Below are 14,345 nucleotides of genomic sequence, written 5' to 3'. Positions count from 1 at the left end.
CCCATTGATTGTTGCACCAAGCAGACAAATAATGGTTCTATTTCACCTGTCTTTTTTTCGTTTCTCTCATAATTGAATTAACTAATAAAACTACTTCCTGCTGAACCAATAAAGTATTAATTTTCATACTCGTGAAGTATTTTAAGGTGAAAATCACACAGTCATAGCTCTAAACAACTCAAGTTTCCTGTTAAATTTATAACATCTTTCTATAACATTGAAACATTACCTAGTGGAATGAGTATAAGCAGGAATTGGCATGAAATAAGTGGATAGAGGGTATTATTGTAATCCACATATTAAAAGTAAAAATATTAATATTGAACTCTTAATTAGAACTTGGAAAAAATATATAAGAACTATAATAGTATAAGCAGCATGCACACTCCCAATGAATAAAATATGATGAAATGAAAACAATAATGATGTTTTAACAATCATTGTAGTATTTAGCTAGGTGGTCTTTATTTTTTTTTAAAAATAATATTTACTTTGTTTTAAAGCACTTATAATATTTAATCTGTGTAATATTTATATTTAAATAAATATAAATATTATATTTATTTAAATATAATATTTATTCTTTATTATAGAAACCTGTGATGAAGAGGACCATGTGGTAAGTAATATAAATAGCAAACTATTTGAAGCCATTTTTTGTTTTTATGAATATTTAAAAATTTTTTTCTATAATTTTTAAATTCTTACATATCCATATTGTAAATGAATAAAATCTAATGTAACATTAATGAAATCTTTAGCCAGGAGATGTTTGGAAAAAAGACCACTGTGAGCAGTGTCAGTGCACTACAAGCTTGAGAGTGGAGTGTGTACAGGAAGTGTGTCCTGATCCTCCAATATGTCAAGCTGATGAAACAATCAGCATCCTTACTAAAATCAAAGATACCTGCTGTGAGCGATACATGTGTGGTAAGTGATGAAATAAAATTTAAAAGAAATAATGTCATTATCATCGTAGAAATCTGTTATATCCAGGGGGCGGGATGTACAGGTCAATACTTCTGGATTATCAGCCTTTAATTCACTATTTTCCTCATGCTGTGCCATTTTCTATTAGATCTTTATCTCTAGCCAGACCAAGCCCACTTTACTCTCATGCTGCTTGACACCAATGATCCACTTTCCTCTTGCCTACCTCTGCTTCTGCTGCCATCAATTTTTGCTTTGAGTATCTCATTCATTAATCTCCCTTCTTCCATCCTTTACGATATGCCTATATCATCTTAAATTGGCTTCTTCACTTACTTTTGATTGGTTATTTCCTACCCCAAGATTATTCCTTATTTTCCATGTTTGTAATTTGGCCTTGCCATTGATTATATATATATATCATCATCATCATCATCATGAACTTGGTCCGGCTTAGGTCTTTTAAGACCTGTTCCATTGAAGCTCTTGGAGGTGGTCTTGATCTCGCCATTGTTGTCTTGGTCAACCAACATCTTTCTTGCCTGTAAGTTAGCATTAGCATTAGTAGAGGCATATGATGCAAGAAAGCAAGCTTATTCAGCATCAGCCAAAAAAAAAAAAAAAAAAAAACCCACTCCCATTTCACCCCTCCGTTCGTTCGAAATACCTGTCCAGTTGAGCTTTAAATTTGTTTAGGCTATCAACTTCAACAACAAGTGATGGAAGTCGGTTCCACCAACCAACCACCCGCTGGCCAAAGGCAAATTTCCGCACATCTATCCGACATCCGTCCTTCCTCAATTTGAATTTATGCCCTCTGAGGTGATTATTCTGAGCAAGATGAAGAATCCCATTGGCATTGAGCATGCTCAAACCATTCAAAGCCTTATACACCTCTATCAGATCACCTCGCCGGTGCCTAGTCTTCAGACTCTGTAATTTGCAAAACTTAAGCCTTTCTTCGTAAGAGCAACCCTTTGTTCCATTCACTTGTTGCCCTTCTCTGTACCCGTTCCAGCAGCTCTACATCCTTCTTGAAATGAGGCCTCCAGACCTGTATACAGTACTCAAGATGTGGCCTAACCATTGCCTTATACAAGGAAATAATCACCTCCTTATCCCTGCTAGAAAAATTCCTGTATGAGTTTGTAGTTAAAGGCTAATTTTGGGATCTGGTCTGGGTTCATTCTTTCTATGTGGCTGATCCATTTTTCCTGATACCATTTTATGTCATTTACTATGTTATCTACTTTTAATTTCTTGCGGATATCTAAATTTCTTTGGTGGTCTAGTCTTGTAAAGCCTAATAATGGTCTTAAAAATCTCATTTGTGCTGCTTCTAGTTTGTGTGCATATTTCTTATTTATGACCCAAGTCTCACAGCTGTAGAAGAAGGCTGGTTTTGAAGTGATGTTGTGCAGTCATAATTTTGTTTCAGTTGTCATTTGTTTTCTGAAGTGGTGTTTAATCGTTCCATTCATTTTATTATATTTTTGTAGTTTAGTGTGGATGTCTTTCCCTTCATTTGATATTAAATTTCCCAAATAGGTGAAGTCAGATATTTGTTCTATTATTTTATCATCAATAACAATTTTGACTCTTTGTATGTTTTTTCCACATAATCCCATTGATTTTGTTTTTGAGGTGGAGATTTTCATCTCGTACTTTTTACCTATTTTATTAAGTTCATTTGCTGCTATCTGTAGTTCATCTTCGGATTTTGCAATTATAACTTGATCATCAGCATATAATATGCGTATTATATTCTGATGATCAGTATATACTATATATATATTTTTTTTTTCAGCATATATATATATATATATGATCAGTATATATATATGTATATATATTTTTTTTTTTTTTTTTTTTATTATTATTTTTTTTTTTTTCTATTTCCATTTATTTTTCTTAAACCTCTAATTTCTGATCTCAGTTTTTATCTGTACCTCTATTTCTGGCCAAACTCAGCTGCACAGGTTAAAATATGTTAAAAACTATATTAGCTGTATTGGAGCTGTGCATGACACAATGCATGGCATGCATTCTGCAGGTTACAGCTCATGGTTTAAAAAACATATCCTGTTTTTATGTTCTGCTTGATGTCAATTATTTGTATTCAATTTTGTTTTGAATATAAACATTTTCATAATATTTTCCTTTTATTTTCATCATATTTATATCCTAATACCACTAAATTCATATATGTTGATATGCTGTTGAATTGTGAATAGCTTTGCTTGTTTTTATGAACTATAACTTGAAAATATTTACATATTATATTTAATAATTTAAACTTTTAACTAATTTGTACTACCCTGCCCCCTCCACTTTTTTCAAAGTTTTACTGTGTCTTGTATTTTTTCGACCTAAACCGTGGTGATAATAATGCATTTATTAATTTTACTAACACAAAAAACTGTTGCACTTTTTTTTTTTCTGCCCCTCTCTCTCTCTCTCTCTCTGCATAATATCTTATCTGATAAACATTAATTTCTAGATATTATACCTGACTGCAGCTTCATCTATGTATAATATTTCTTTGATTTCTGTATAATGAAAGAAACTTATATCACACCACTGCCTTAAATTTACTAAAAAAATTATATGGTAATTTGCGCATCTTATCACATTTATTACACGTATAAATTATATGGTTCTCTGCATCTCTCCCTATTATTTGAAAAATTCATTTATTAGACTATTGGACTTGCAGATAGACATTAGTGAAACCAGGGTCAAAACACCTGGAGGCAAGGGTTAATTTCTGCACCACTCTTCCTTAAGTGCAGAAGAGACAAAAGGTAAGAATATTTAATTAGTTTATTGGTGTGTAAAGATAAACTTATACAATTAGCTCCAAAAAGCTCCAATAACTAAAAAAAATTGCACCCAATATTATGTAGTTATTAGAAGTCTTTGGGTCTAATTATATCCATTTATCTTTAAATATGTGATAAAGCACATTTTATTAAATATTCTTACTCAGTAGTATTCCCATATGGATGCCCTTCTCAAGTTTAATTAAAGACAAAAGGTAATTGTGAACCCACATATAACTCCACCCAGAGGCATCCTACACCTCCCATCACCGTGCCACTGCAGATGAATCCAGCTAGCTTGCTTGATTCATTGAGCATCCAGTTTGCTTTCCTGCTGATGAAATCAGTTGAAATTTTGACATAAAAAAAAAAATCAGTAGTGTAAGCTTTGAAATGTCAAAATTTCAAAATCTGTCCATTCCAGTTATTGTTGTATTTCAGGTACTTATTCCTCTATTACATCATGGTCAAAGTGTAATAATCTCTTTGTATGAGACAATGAAGATGTGCAAATGTTTCATGTGGCTATACAAGTGAATGATATGCTGACATAATATAAAGTGTGGAGTAGTCTATTACATTTTTTTTTAAATAATTATTGCTTATCAAATTATTTTTATTAAAAGAAATTTATATTTTTAGGACCTTCTCCTCAAAAGAAATGTCCTCCTTTGGAAATTCCAAAATGTAAAAAGGGAGAAGTTGCAAAAGTGAAGAAATCTAATGCATCCTGTCCTCTTTATGAATGTGGTAACTAAATGCTTTATGCTAACTTTATGGTAACTCCTTGTGTAAATATGAACTATATATATAGTTTCACTGAGGATGGCTAGTTAGATACCCCACTATTACATTTAATTAACACTTATGTTTTTAAATCTGCGCTTATTGTCTGTCTCATCAGTAAAGAGCATAAAACAGAATGCATGTTCATTGTGATGTAACAATTTAATTTCTTAATATTGTTACTATATTGTTGTGTCATGCTTGTTATTTTACTTATGTCATAACTTCAGACAGACAAACTCAATGATTTTAATATAATCCTACTTTTAATTTACTTATAATTTATTTCTGACAATGTATTTTAAGTGAATAATGTTTTACTCTGTAATTTCAGTCTGTGATTCTGCTCTTTGTCCTCCAATTATTTGGCCAACTGATCTTGAACCAGGGCAAGACACAGAAATTGAAAAGAGTGGATGTTGCAATGTGGTCAAAATTGTATGTCATTCAGAAAGTTGTCCAGCACCTTCTATATGTGCTCCTGGTTTGGAACTGAAGGAAATTCCTGGAGAATGTTGCAGTACTTATCGATGTAGTAAGTATTAATATTAGTATTAGTAATGGCCATATGGGGCACGGAAGCCTTATGCTGCACCAGCCAAAAAAAAAAAAAAAAAAAAAAAGAGTAAAATAATTATAATAAAAAAATAAAATAAAATAAATAATTAATAAATAATAAAAGAAAAGGAAATAGACAACCTATGCACTTCCCTCCTTTGGTGGTAAAATTCAAAGATCCAGCTGATCTTTGAATTTTACCACCAATGTAGCTAACTTATTCTAGTAATTTATAACTCACTGGCTAAAATAAAACTTCCTGCAATCCAATCTAAACATCTCTCCCCTAGTTCTAGAATCATAACTGTGAAAATTTCATCCTCATTCATTTTACTTTTGCCTCTCAGAGCCTTAAACATCTCAATCAAGTCTCCTCTAAGGTGCTTGGTTTCCAAGCTGTGCAACCCACATATTCAGTCTTTCCTCATATGGATGTCCTTTTGCCGATCTCAGGAGATGAGTTACCTATCTTTGGACCCTTTAAAGAAGCTCAATGTTTTTATTTAGATGCAGCCTCCATACTTAAACACAGTATTACAAGTGTGGTCTAACAATAATCTTATATAATGGGATTATGACATCCTAACTCTACAAGAAAATGTTTGATAAATCATCAATAGGAGACCATGGGCCTTCCTTGCAACCTGTCTACAATGCTTGGAGAACTTCATGTCTAACCATATCGTAACTCCCAAGTCACTTTCTTCCACTACAAAGGTCAAGGAATGACCACCGCATATCCCGGAGCAATATGGCCTTAGTTGCTAATGCTCCTAAAAACCAAATAACAAATAACAAACAAATAACAAATTTCTTCCACTACTGACTTCAGTTCAACTCCAGCAAGTGTATAAGTTTTTTTTTTTTGGGTTACTGTTCCTCAGGTGTAAGACCTTGCAATTTACTGTATTAAAGCATAGCTGATACTTTTCTGACCATCCCTAAAGTTTATCCAGGTCACTCTGAAGAAGCTCTGCTTGGCAGTGATCATTAACTGCTCTACCGATCTTTATATCATCTGCAAATTTAGACATCACACCCTCTATTCCTTCATCAGTGTCATTTAAGAAAATCAAAAACAACAGTGGTCCCAATACTGATCCTTGGGGAACCCCACTTTTTACATTTACCCAATCTGAGGAATAACCAATTATCACAAACCTCTGCCTTCTGCTTTGAAGCCATCCTGCTATTCATCTAAGGATTTTCCCTGTGATTCCAGCCTGTTCCAACTTATAAAGTAACCACTCATGTGGTACTGTCAAATGCTTTGTTGAAATCTAAATAAACAATGCTGAAATTATTCCTTAAATCCAGCTCATGTGAGTGATCCTGTCAAAATAGCTAACCAGATTTCTTAAACATGATTTTCCCTTTACAGAAGCATGCTGCGTATCCTTCAGAATTCTATTTATATCTAAATGATCCTGAATTGCACCCTTGATCATTGCCTCCATGATTTCCCCTACTACTGAAATTAGACTGACCAGTCAGTAATTTACCTATACACTCTTAGAAGAACCGCCCTTATGTATTAGAGATATATTTGCACTTTTCCAATCCAAAAGAATCTCTCCTGAGTCAAGTGATGCTCTCATAATTAGCCTCAATGGTTTAATGCACTCACTTGCCACCTCTCTTAAGATTATAGGGTATATGCCATCAACCCCAGGAGCTTTACTGGCATGTAGGCTCGAAAGTATTTCATTAAATGATCGGGAGAAATTTCAATATCATTAATTAGATATTTGTTAACTTCACTCCCATAATTTCTCATTGACAGAAAGGGTTTTTCTTCTGTAAATATTGATGCGAAGTAACTATTGAGTTCATCTGCAACTTTATTATTATTATTTTTAGCCATATAGTGCAAGGAAGCCTGCGGCTTACGCAGCACCAGCCAAAAAAAAAAAAAAAATTCCTGCATTACCCTCAGAGAGAGAGAGAGAGAGTCAAGAACCAAGAAAGCAAGAAGGAGAAGAATGATGATATCCAGCTTAGGACCCTGAGTTTTCCAAGCCCATACTCACCCGATGTGAGCATGGGCTTGGAATAGGACCTCTTGTTCCTTGAGGTTGTCACAGACATTCTCTCAGATATTCCAGACAAGCTGTACTTGCTACCTGGGAGTCTAAAATGCTGATGGAACTGATATTCGGTTGACACTCAAGTCAAGTGGACGCAATTTCGGCGAAGTCCGGACGGTTTGTGACAGCCAAATCCTCTGCTTGCACCTTCATGATGGTGGGACTGTTAGTAATCCTGGGTATAACCTCCATGCACAAGTACATGGTGGGTGACCACCCAGGTGTGAACCAACGTAAGCAGGGGGTCAAGGTGTGGCGCCCATACCACATGGAGGAATGTCGCCCCTCTATGTCACCAGGCAATACTAGGTAGTAGATGACTCTCATCAACCAGTGCAATACCACCACTTTGCTTATTGGAGGCTTGAAGTGGTGGCACCCATGTTTAGTCTCTAGAGCTAAGTTCCGGTCAACCCTTCCATGTCAAGGATCTGGGTATATTCTTACCATGTGTACGCCATATCCAAAAATTTCATTACTTCATACCACCCACTTTTTCTTACTATTGAATGCACCATGAATTGTCAAACTAATAGAGCAAGCTTATCTGCAAAAAGATCTAAACCTCCCAAGCACTTCCTAATTCATTTCACAAATATACGTGGTCTCAATTCTAATCTCAACAATGTCCATTTCTCTTCCATCGTGCAGTATGATTGATGACTTTTGAGGTTATGATGAACATTGTGGCGAGATCCAATATTCCTTACATTTCGAGGGTACAGCTCTAAAACGGTGTTCGCAGTCTGGCCGCTAGTTAGTACACTGGACCGAACCTATTGGTAACTCTCTAGGAGGCTTCCGGATCAGCTAGTGTATAATCTTGCTACCTCTACTCTGCCAGATAGTGACTGGAGGGAGTCCGAGTAGTGTGTATGCGGGGAGCATTGTCGAGGTGACGTTATGTCAAGGATCTGGGTATATTCTTACCATGTGTATGCCATATCCAAAAATTTCATTACTTCATACCACCCACTTTTTCTTACTATTGAATACACCATGAATTGTCAAACTAATAGAGCAAGCTTATCTACAAAAAGATCTAAACCTCCCAAGCACTTCCTAATTCATTTCACAAATATACGTGGTCTCAATTCTAATCTCAACAATGTCCATTTCCACTTGCAGTCTGCCAAACCCCATGTACTTTTTCTGACAGAATCTCAGATGCCCAAATTATTCACTGTATGATTCCTTTCGCCTCAAAGGTGGTACTTGTGATATGTCAGTTCTGATATTCCCTGTCAGAGACTTGGCAATCTGGAATATCCTCTCTTCTAAAATCTCTCTACCTCATTGTGTCAGATTCATCTGTTGTCTCTACCGTTCTCCTAACTCCACTAATCACTTGGAGGTCTTTGACTTCCTCTTTTTGCAACTTGACTTTCTTCAGTCCAACTTTCCTAACAGTGAGGTAATTTTCCTTGGTGATTTTAATGTTCACAACTCCAGCTGGCTTCCGTTTTCTAGTCACACTGACCCAGCTGGTCGAGATGCTGAGGCTTTTGCAATTACTAATGACCTTGCACATTTATTCATTTACTTGCACATTTATTCATTTATTCATCAAGATTGTTCATTTACCTACAAGAACACTGGACAATCCTAATCATACAGCCAACACGCTTGATCTTTTTCTCACAAACAACCCTTCTAAGTACATGGTCGAAGTGAGAGGTCCTTTAGGCACTTCAGATCACAACTTGGTGATTGTCTCGTCTCCAATGGAGCCTTTATCTCATGGCTATTCCAAACCTCATGTTGTTTGGCATTACAAGAATGCAAAATAGGATGACCTGCAAGATTTCTTTTCTTCTTTTCCTTGGTCGGATTACTGTTTCAAAACTTTTGATGTCAACGTTTGCTCAGATCGAGTCAGTGAAATTATTTTTGCAGGAATGGAATCCTTTATCCCACACTCCGCTTTAAAATCTCGTCCTTTATCTAAACCTTGGTTTTCCAATAAATGTGCTAAGGCTGTTCAAGAGAAGAATGTTGCATATCGTAATTGGCTTGTTTCTAATTCTTCGGTTTCATTTTCTACCTACACCAAAGCTCGCAACAATTGTAAAGCAGCTATTAATCAGTCCAAACTAGAGTTTGAACAGGCTAAGAGTAGAAAACTTGCTTCTTGCCCTAATGGTAGCCGAGCATTCTGGTCTCTTGCCAAAGCTATTGGCCGCAACTTTTGCCCATCTCGGCTCCCACCTCTGTCCAAACCAGATGGTTCTGTTGTCACTTCAGCCAAGGATAAAGCTGACCTGCTAGCATCCCATTTTTCTTCCAACTCATGTATTAATGATCTTGGTAAAACACCTCCCACCATTCTCAACATGCTCCATTCAATGCCAGGCGCCTCCGTAGCCAGGTGGGAAGGAGCAGCAGTGCGTAGCACACGCTTCTTGATTAGACCGGGGTTCGAGCCCGTCACCACCAAATACGGAGGATGCGAAAAGGTCAGGAATTGACCACCGCATATTCCCGGAGCAATATGGCCTTAGTTGCTAATGCTCCTAAAAAAAAAAAACCAAACCAAAACCATTCAATGCCTCTTGTGGTTTTCCGTCAAAAAGATGTCAGAAGGATTTTGACGAATCTTGATGCTAAGAAAGTTCCAGATCCCGATGGTATTTCTCCACTTGTTCTCAAAACCTGTGCTTCTGAACTTACTCCTATTCTTTGCTGCCTTTCTTCACTTTCTTATTCCAAAGGTGTTTTTCCTTCTGCTTGGAAATTTGCTCATATCCAGCCACTTCTAAAAAGGGTGACAAATCCCTCCCATCTAATTATCGTCCCTTTGCAATTACTTCTACTCTTTCTAAAGTAATGGAGAAATCAATTAACCGCCAACTCTTAAACTACCTAGAAACCTTCCGTCTGATCAATGATCGCCAGTATAGATTCCATCAGTGTCAATCCACTGGTGATACTCTGGCTTATGTTACCCATTTATGGACTAATTCAATGGAAAGGTTCGGTGAAACACAAGTAGTTGCTCTTGACATCTCAAAGACTTTTGATCATGTTTGGCATAAAGGTCTTCGAAACAAGCTTCCATCTTATGGTTTGCCAACTGCTTTTAGTAATTGGTTATCCAGTTTTCTCTCTGATCTCTCACTGAGGGTGATGGTAGATGGCTCTCTGTCTTCTAACTTCTCCACTAATGCCGGTGTCCCCTAAGGTTCAGTTCTTTCCCCCACTCTTTTCCTCTTGTATATTAATGACCTTCTTCCATTGACTGGAAATCCTATCCATAGTTTTGCCGATGATTGCACATTGCATTCTACTTTTTTTTGAGAAACCTTGCCCTGCTCAAACAGCTTCAACTTCTTGAAAATCAGCTACCAATTCCTTAAATGCCAATCTTCAGGTAATTCTCCAGTGGGGCAAAGACAACTTAGTTGATTTCAACCCTTCCAAAACTCAGTCTTGTGTTATATCTCGCAAAAAGGATTCTTCTGTTCCTGTGCTTATTTTTAGTGACACTCCGATTTCTAGGTAAAATGATATATCTCTTTTGGGGATTACCCTGACTTTTAATCTCTCTCTCTCTTGGCACAAGCACATTACAAATATGAAGCTCCTCTGCATCTGAAAAACTTGGTTTTCTCTTTCGCTCTTGGCATTACTTTTCTTTCAATCAGCTGCTCACTCTGTATAAATTGCAAATCCGCCCTGCCATGGAATATTGTTCCCACATCTGGGGTGGTGCCCCAAAACCTCTTTCAGGCTTCTTGATTCCATTCAGAAGAGGGCAGTTAGGTTAATTAATGATTCATCTCTAACAGAGTCTCTCCACTCGCTGTCTTTCATTATACCTTTGCTTCCAACTATCTCACACCATACAGATTCTACACTAGCATACAAAACATCTGAATCTTGGCAAGCTTTCGTCACACTCAGGCTGCTTTTGATACGAAGCATTACCCCGCCACCCATTCTATCTGTTCTATCCTTCCTAAATACGTTGTATATATCGTACCAAAACTCATCATCTCCTATCTCTGGGTGGCATCACCTTTATGTAAGCCCTGCTATGTTAGCGTTACCTTGTCCTAACCAGCAGTTCGAATACACTCATTTTATTGACAACACTTCTGACGTTACTATATGAACCATTAAGACTTAGTGTTCTTGTATAGTTAACTACTCTGACACACCCCTTGAAGTTATTTAAGCTTGGTTCCCTGGCATTAGCTACCAACTAATTTGAAACATTTCTGCCCTCAGAACATCTTGTCCATATGATCTGTTGCAGTAACAAACAAGAACTCTTGAGGTATTAGTCATATGGTGCAAGGCGTTTGCTACACCAGCCAAAAATAATAAACAAATAAAATATAAAGTACTTACTTTTGCATTTCCATTCTCATATAGGTCTGATTCAGCTGACCTTCGAAGCTCCCCAATCTGTCAACCTCAACTACTCGTGTAGGTAACTTATTCTAGTAATTAACAACTCACTGGCTAAAAGAAAACTTCCATCAATTCAGTCTAAACCTCTTCTCCTGTAGTTAAAATTTAGTCCTCTGGTTCTAGTCATTTATAACCATTAATATTTCACTTTCATTCATTTTACTATCCTCTATCAGAGCTGCAAAGACCTCAATCAGATCCTCCTCTGAGCTACCCAGTTATTGATTTCTGTAGCCCACATATTCAAAGTCTTTCCTCATGTGGGCACCCTTTTGTCAGTTTCACCAGGCATGTTGTCTGTCTTGGACCCACTCTCAAGAATATTGATGTTTTTCTTTAGGTGTGGTCTCCATACCTGGACAGAGTTTTCCAAGAGCAATATTACAGTTATCTTATGCAGTGGGATTATGACCTTCCTATATCTCCACAAGCAAATGTTTGAAATATCATCAACAGGACTGCATGGACCCTCCTTAATGCCTGTCTACACTGCATGGAGGACATCATATCTATCCATATCATAACTCCTAAATCCATTTCTTTCTCTAAATGTTTAAATTCAGCCCCAAGTGTGTAAGTTATTTTTAGATTACATTTTGCTGCATGTATTTTAGTACATAGCTACCACTTCTCTGGCCATCCTCAAAGCCTACCCAAATCATCCTGAAGCATTACTACTTGGTACTGATCATTAACTACTCTTCTGATTTTAACATTATCTGCAAATTTGACATTACACCCTATATTCCTTTTCCAATATCATTTAAGAAAATCAGCAACAACTTCTACCATTATACCAATAATCAAGAGTAACCATTAATCAAAATCCTCTGCCTCCTACCTTACAGTCACTCTGCAATCCATCTAAGACTCTTACATGTGATTCCAACGTGTTCCAGCTTATACAATAACCTCTTGTGCAGGGCTCTGTCAAGTGTTTTTCTGACATCCAAATAAAGAATATGAAAATTATTTCCTATATCTAGTTAATGAGTAACTCTGCCAAAGTAGCTAACCAGGTTAGTTAAGCATGATATACAAACCTTTACAAAACTATGGTTTGTTTCCTTCAGTACACCATTTCAATCTCTACTGTATTGCATTCTTTATCATTACTATCTTTAGTCCTTATTTCACTGGGAAATTTTTATGCAAGAAGGCAAAATTTTTTATTCACAAATTTCATTCAAAAATAATGATTTCATGGCTAGTGATGAGTGGATTGACAAATTTAAAATGTGCTGTGGAATTAGGTATTTGTCCAAAGATTGGTAAGACTTCCTAGTGATATTTCTGCCATAGAACCTTTTCAGTATAAATTTATTTGAGAGATAACAGAATTGGGTTTTAACCCTGAACAAGTTACTATGCTAATGATAGTGACTTATTTTGGAAAGCTTTACTAAAGAAAATTTTAGTCACGAAAATGAAGATTCTGCACAACACTACAAAATCAGCAAAAGGCAAATGATGCTTATGTACTATATACATGGTATTGGAAGATATAAATTACATTTATTGATGACAGGAAAATTGCAGTAAAACCAGGGCTTTCAAAAATGCTTCACTTCCTGTTCTCTACAAAAGCCACAAGAAAGGGTGTAGAAATGGAAATTGTTCACCAATTGGTTTCATTCTGAGTTTGTTCCATCTGTAAAATAACTTAAAGAAATCAAAATACTAGGAAAAGCATTGTAACATTGCTTCTTCTTCCTAATTGCACACCTCTAATTGCAGCCAGTAGACGAAAATCTTATTGTTCATGTGGTAGTCAAGCTGAAGACAACTGTATTGAAAAAAAAAAAAAATGTTGTGCCTTCTCTCATTGAAGCTTGAGATTTTGTAATGTCCAAACTTACTGGAAAAAAATTATTGCCAGTGCTTGTGCTAGCTTTATGCCGCCAAGCAAAATATTTTTTAGTGTCTCATAGTGAGATCAAAAAAAAAAAAAAAAAAGTTCACTATGGTAGGATGCAGTAATGTCTTGAAAGCATCACTGTTTTTTTTTTTTACTTTATTTTTACCACGTGCTCTGTGTGTGTTAAATAATAAAAAGTATTTAATACAGATCAACTGAACATCATTTTGGTACTCTTTTCAGTTTGGTGCCCCAAGCAACTACCTGCCTTTCCTGTGTGTAATGGCAGCCTTGACTATAGACAAAATCATAATTTACTAAATGATTTCAAAATTGGGGATCTGAAATTGAGGATAGTGAGGAACTGATACCAGTTAACCTAATAAAACAAATGCTCCAAGAAGAAGGTGCAATAAGTTGGAAAATGATTACAGATTGGATTAATGGCAAAATTGAAATTTATTTTAAATTTAAGACCAAAATTATAAATAGCATCTTACAAGATGAAGAAAAGGAAAATGAAGAGGAGGATCAAGAAGGGACCATTCATATGAATTTGGTGAAACACAAAGATGCTGTTTTATGTTTAAAGATGTATTGAATTAGATACACAAAATGACATACCAATTCATTAGGATGCTTTTATGGCAACTCCGTGAATTTGGTTTGGAGAAGACAGTGAGCAAAATGAAACATAATTAATTAGTAAGCAATACTGAGCAAAGTGAAACTTATATACAAAATAGAAATATGATTTATTTATTAAAAAAGTGAATATTATATTATGTGATATGTTCTGAATAATAAATACATATGTGAATTGATAGTTTATGTACATAAAATGTTTTTAGACACATTTGCATATGTACTGTATATTGCATGATTAGT

At 35.8% G+C, this 14,345-nt stretch overlaps 1 protein-coding gene across 1 annotated transcript in view; it reads left to right on the top strand.

The window, feature by feature from the left end:
- LOC150090433 (uncharacterized) overlaps window positions 1–14,345 on the top strand; it is a 562,729-nt gene that overhangs the window by 484,409 nt on the left and 63,975 nt on the right. The window contains exons 108-111 of the mRNA XM_090389881.1: window positions 594–619; window positions 762–930; window positions 4,395–4,502; window positions 4,873–5,073. Coding sequence (XP_090246007.1) covers window positions 594–619; window positions 762–930; window positions 4,395–4,502; window positions 4,873–5,073 — 504 coding nt within the window. The remainder of the gene's footprint in view (window positions 1–593; window positions 620–761; window positions 931–4,394; window positions 4,503–4,872; window positions 5,074–14,345) is intronic.

This window comes from Mastigoproctus giganteus, chromosome 2 (genome assembly GCF_048544385.1).
Source record: "Mastigoproctus giganteus isolate SK-2022 chromosome 2, ASM4854438v1, whole genome shotgun sequence".
NCBI classification, from domain to species: domain Eukaryota; kingdom Metazoa; phylum Arthropoda; class Arachnida; order Uropygi; family Thelyphonidae; genus Mastigoproctus; species Mastigoproctus giganteus.
The sequence above is the reverse complement of the archived record's forward strand: the minus strand, read 5'-3'. Positions and strand labels throughout refer to the sequence as shown.